General features: G+C 37.8%; 1 protein-coding gene across 1 annotated transcript in view; it reads left to right on the top strand.

The window, feature by feature from the left end:
- Positions 1–4,671, top strand: part of VPS13B (vacuolar protein sorting 13 homolog B) — an 809,204-nt gene that overhangs the window by 78,340 nt on the left and 726,193 nt on the right. Inside the window, exons 8-9 of the mRNA XM_004697697.2 lie at positions 3,816–3,911; positions 4,366–4,488. Coding sequence (XP_004697754.1) covers positions 3,816–3,911; positions 4,366–4,488 — 219 coding nt within the window. The remainder of the gene's footprint in view (positions 1–3,815; positions 3,912–4,365; positions 4,489–4,671) is intronic.

The raw sequence follows: 4,671 nt of genomic DNA, 5'->3' as shown, positions 1-4,671 counted from the left end.
CCGATGGACTCTGAGTCTCCACTCTGCACTCACCCACCTTTACAATGACATGATTTCTTGTTCCTTGATGCCTGACACCCGATCCCTTCGACAGCTCATGGTCACACATACTATTTACTTTTAAAATTCGAAATTTCTGGTATATTTCTATTCATTTCCTTGATGAGAAGCACTGTACTAAACTGGGTCAGGCAGAAAATGCACAGAGTTATTTTAATCACTAGTTTATGTATCCTTAAAAGTATTTGAAATATTTATGTTTCTCTACGGTTTCTCTAAGGGAAAGATGTTGATATTTAGGAGAAAAACCTTAGAATTCATGTTCAGCTTGCATTTGAAGAAAGTATGGAATTAATTTGTGGTTCATATTTTGGTCAGAAAATAAGGTCATGTTTCTACATTAGCATTCTGAACAGTTGATATCAATCCAACAAAAATCATGCCAAATTAAATGTTGCATTCTTGTAATAATGTTTAAAATTGTTCCTGTAATGTTTCAGTCCTTTTAATCAATTAATTGCTTTTTGTCTACAATAATTGTAGACAGCTGAAGGGTGATCAAGTTTAAAACCAATTTTGTTTAAGTATTTTAGATTAAATAATTGTTCTTTAAAATATTTTTTCCAAAATTGTGAATACTAATACTAAAAACATGCAAGAAATAAATACTTCTATTAAATGATTAAATAAAAATATAAAAGTTCTATCAAAATATTGGAATAATTAATTGGCTCTCAATGTACAGAAGTTATTCTTAATGTTGTAACTTTTTAGTTCAATAGTTTTTATTTGACATGCATGCATATTTTCTTTTTGAAATGTGATCTCTGAGCCTTTAAATTTGTGGAATATTTCCATTTTACAAGAATAAGGGACACTTTATTGACACCCATAGCTAGAGTACCTTTTTTTAGTTAAATCATTTTATTGGGGGCTCGTACAATTCTTATCACAATCCATACATCCATTCATTGTGTCAAACACATTTGTACATTGGTTGCCCTCATCATTCTCAAAACATTTGCTTTCTACTTGAGTCCTTGATATCAGCTCCTCATTTTCCCCCTCCCTCTCCACTTCCCCCTCCCTCATGAAACCTTGATAATTTATAAATTATTATTGTCATATCTTACACTGTCCGATGTCTCCTTTCACCCACTTTTCTGTTGTCCAGGCTATATGTAGATCCTTGTAATCGGTTACCTCTTTCTACCCCACTTTCCCACCACCCTCCTTGTATCACCACTCTCACCACTGGTCCTGAAGGGATCATCCATCCTGGATTCCCTGTTTCCAGTTCCTATCTGTACCAGTGTACACCCTCTGATCTAGCTAGATTTGTAAGGTAGAATTGGGATCATGATAGTGGGGCGAGGAAGCATTTAAGAACTAGAGGAAAGTTGTATGTTTCATCGTTGCTATCATGTACTCTGACTGGCTCTTCTCCTCCTCGCAACCATTCTGTAAGGGGGTGTCCAGTTGCCTTCAGATGGGCTTTGGGTTTCCATTCTGCACTCACTCTCATTTACACTGATATGATTTTTTGTTCTTTGATGCCTTATGCCTGATACCTGATCCCTTTGAGACCTAGTGGTCACACAGGCTGCCGTGCTTCTTCATGTGGGCTTTGTTGCTTCTGAGCTAGATGGCCGCTTGTTTACTTTCAAGCTTTTAAGACCCCAGACGTTGTATCTTTTGATAGCCGGACACCATCAGCTTTCTTCACCACATTTGCTTATGTACAAGTTTGTCTTCAGCTATCGTGTCGGGAAGGTGTGCATCACGGAATGCCAATTTAATAGAACAAAATGTTCTTGCTTTGAGTAAGTACTTGAGTGGAGGTCTAATGTCCATCTGCTGCCTTAATACTAAACCTATAAATATATGCATGTAGATCTATTTCCCTATCGTTATATTATGCACATCCTTTATTTAGACCTCTATAAATGCCCTTTGCCTCCTAGTTCTTTCCTCTATTTCCTTTTACTTTCATCTTGTCCCACTATTATGCTCAGCCTTCATTTGGGTTTCAGTAATTTCTCTGTTACATTGCCTTTGGTGAATCTCTACCAGGTCTTTCACACCCTCTTTGCCATTAATTCTGGATCATTTGTTGCTCACTTGTCCCTGGGTTGGTCAATACCACCTCCTTTTCCCTGCCTCCCCCTCTTCCAAGTCCCCCCAGAACCATCGGTCCCGTTGTTTTCTTCTCCAAACTCTTAGTCCCACCTATCGTTTCTAGATAGATTTACAGAGATAGTAATAGAAACCAAAAAACAAGGCATAGCAAGACAAAGCGACAAAAGAAGCACAACAATGACAACAAAAAAGAAAATCAATGACCCAGAAAATAATAAATTAATTTAAAAATGAAAAAAGAAAGAAAAACCTGTAAAAAGATCAAGGTCTGATTTTTGACCTCTAGGCGTGTCCTCCAGTCAAGTCCAGACTCTGGCCCCAGTCTAGACTTTGCACTCCCTCGGGAGCTCCCTTCTCTGCTCCCCCCTGTTGCTCTGCTGCAAGCCTTTAGTGTTTTGCCTTGGCGTCCTGGGGTCAGACTGGGCCAATCCTGACACTGTTGTTGTCAGGATTCTTGTCACTCCAGTGTTGTCCCCCTTAGGGCCATGGATCAGAGGGCAGACATGTCCTTCTCCCATAGCTGCAGCTTCAATGCCGTCCTCTAAAGTAAATTCTTCTGAGGTTTAGTACATTTTTAATAAGCAAACTTTATTTTGAAGTAATACTGGATTTATAGAAAAATTGTGAAGTTAACAGAGACTTCATGTATATGAAGTGTCACCCAGTTTTCCCTATTAACATCTTATGCTCCATACCTCCTACTGTACATTTGCCAAAACTAAGGAGCCAACAGTGATTGACTCATTACTGTTAACTAACGCCAAACTTTAATTTTATTTTATATCCTTTTTCTAGAATCTAATCTAGGATCCCCCATTACATTCAGCAAAGTGTCATTTAATAAGAATTTTAAGGAGCTGGGTTTTGATTCACACTAATAGTAAATGATAAACATCACAAGAGCATGAATATTTATCATGCTTGTTACAGGACTGGATGACTTTGCGTTATGCGGCATGTTTCTGTAATGAAAGCCAGTGACCCTGCTTCGTGTGAGGATTGCTGTGTGCCACTGAGTTGATTCTGACTCATAGGGACTCTGAGGAGTAGAGCTGCCCAGTAAGATTTCCTGGGCTGTAAAATGTATATGGGAATAGTTGCCTAGGTCTTTTCTCCCACAGAAGGCTGGTGAGTTCAAACCAGACTCCCTTAGATTATCAACCAAGCTATTAACCACTGTGCCACCACTGTGGCGCATCTCGTAAGAATGTAAAAATGGCAAAATTGTTGAATCTATTTGTGTTTCTACTCTATTTTGTCTTTTTACTTGAAATGGAAGTGATTAACTAAACATAGTTGAATTATAAGTGGAAACGAAGTTAAATGGAAGCTTTCTGGAAGAGTAGTAGAGCTGTTAAAGTCCATCAGGACTGTTAGAGCTATGCTGCTTTCACCTTTGGAGCATAGATTTCTTTAAGAAGAAGAAAGTAAGTGAAAATAAGGTGGTATTTTTAGGGTCTGTGTTAGTTTTGCATACTCTATTTTATTGTTCTTCCAATTGCAGATAGCCTGTTACAGCTGGTTTTTGGTTTTTTTTTTGGCACATATTTTTCTGCTTAATAATGTCTCCAGTCTGGCAGTTGGGCTTATTGTCATTAATTTGTCATAATAATTACAGTGTATTATCATCTATTGCTAATTTTAGATTAATGTATGCTTGTTGTATTGCTTTTTAGCTCACTGAAATGCAAGCTGAGAGTAGTTATTACAGCCCACAGAAAGTAAAATCTAAGGAAGTACTGTGTTGGGAACAAGAAGGAACTACAGTTGAGGTAATCTTTAAATCTACATGCACGGTTGGCTACACACACACACACACACACACGAATCTTTTGAACGGGTCTTACAAGTTAGTGTTTAATAAATGTAGTATTCTAATAAATAACATATTTACAGTTTTATATCTATTTTAGTAGCCAATATTGGTTGAATATTATTTTATCAAGTATTTTACTGTAGGCAACATTTATTCTTTCATTTAAAAAATTTAATCTGTGTACGTGGTGTGTGTATGTGTATGAACATTCTTGAAATGCTAATCCTTGAGGACACAAAAGTCTGAGAACATAAGGTGAGACTTTTTTTGATCTAATGAAGCCTTTGCTTGAGGGAAAGGCCAAATCTTAAAACACGTTGGACTAATTCAGAAACGGTGCAAGGAAGGCTTCACAGTGTGTTTATTGCATTTGAGTTTTTCGTCCTAATGTGCTTCCTTTCCTCCTCCAGGCCCTCATGATGGGAGAGCCTTTCTTTGATTGCCAGATTGGTTTTGTTGGCTGCAGAGCTGTGTGCCTTAAAGCCATTATGGGGGTTAAAGATTTTGAAGAAAATATGAGTAGAAGTGCAACAGTAAGTTAGAATCTCGTTTTTGGAAGGATAAATGAGTAGAAGTGATGCATCTTCATTAAGTGAAACATCACATTTCCCCCCCCCCCCCACTTTTATGTCAGAACTCTGGAGCTTGTTATAGATCAAACTCACTGCCCTCAAGTCAATGCTGACTCATTTGGACCCCCTATGGGTTTCTGAGAC

This window comes from Echinops telfairi, unplaced genomic scaffold (assembly GCF_000313985.2).
Source record: "Echinops telfairi isolate 266 unplaced genomic scaffold, ASM31398v2 ScPeMD7_1;HRSCAF=3_0, whole genome shotgun sequence".
NCBI classification, from domain to species: domain Eukaryota; kingdom Metazoa; phylum Chordata; class Mammalia; order Afrosoricida; family Tenrecidae; genus Echinops; species Echinops telfairi.
The sequence above is the reverse complement of the archived record's forward strand: the minus strand, read 5'-3'. Positions and strand labels throughout refer to the sequence as shown.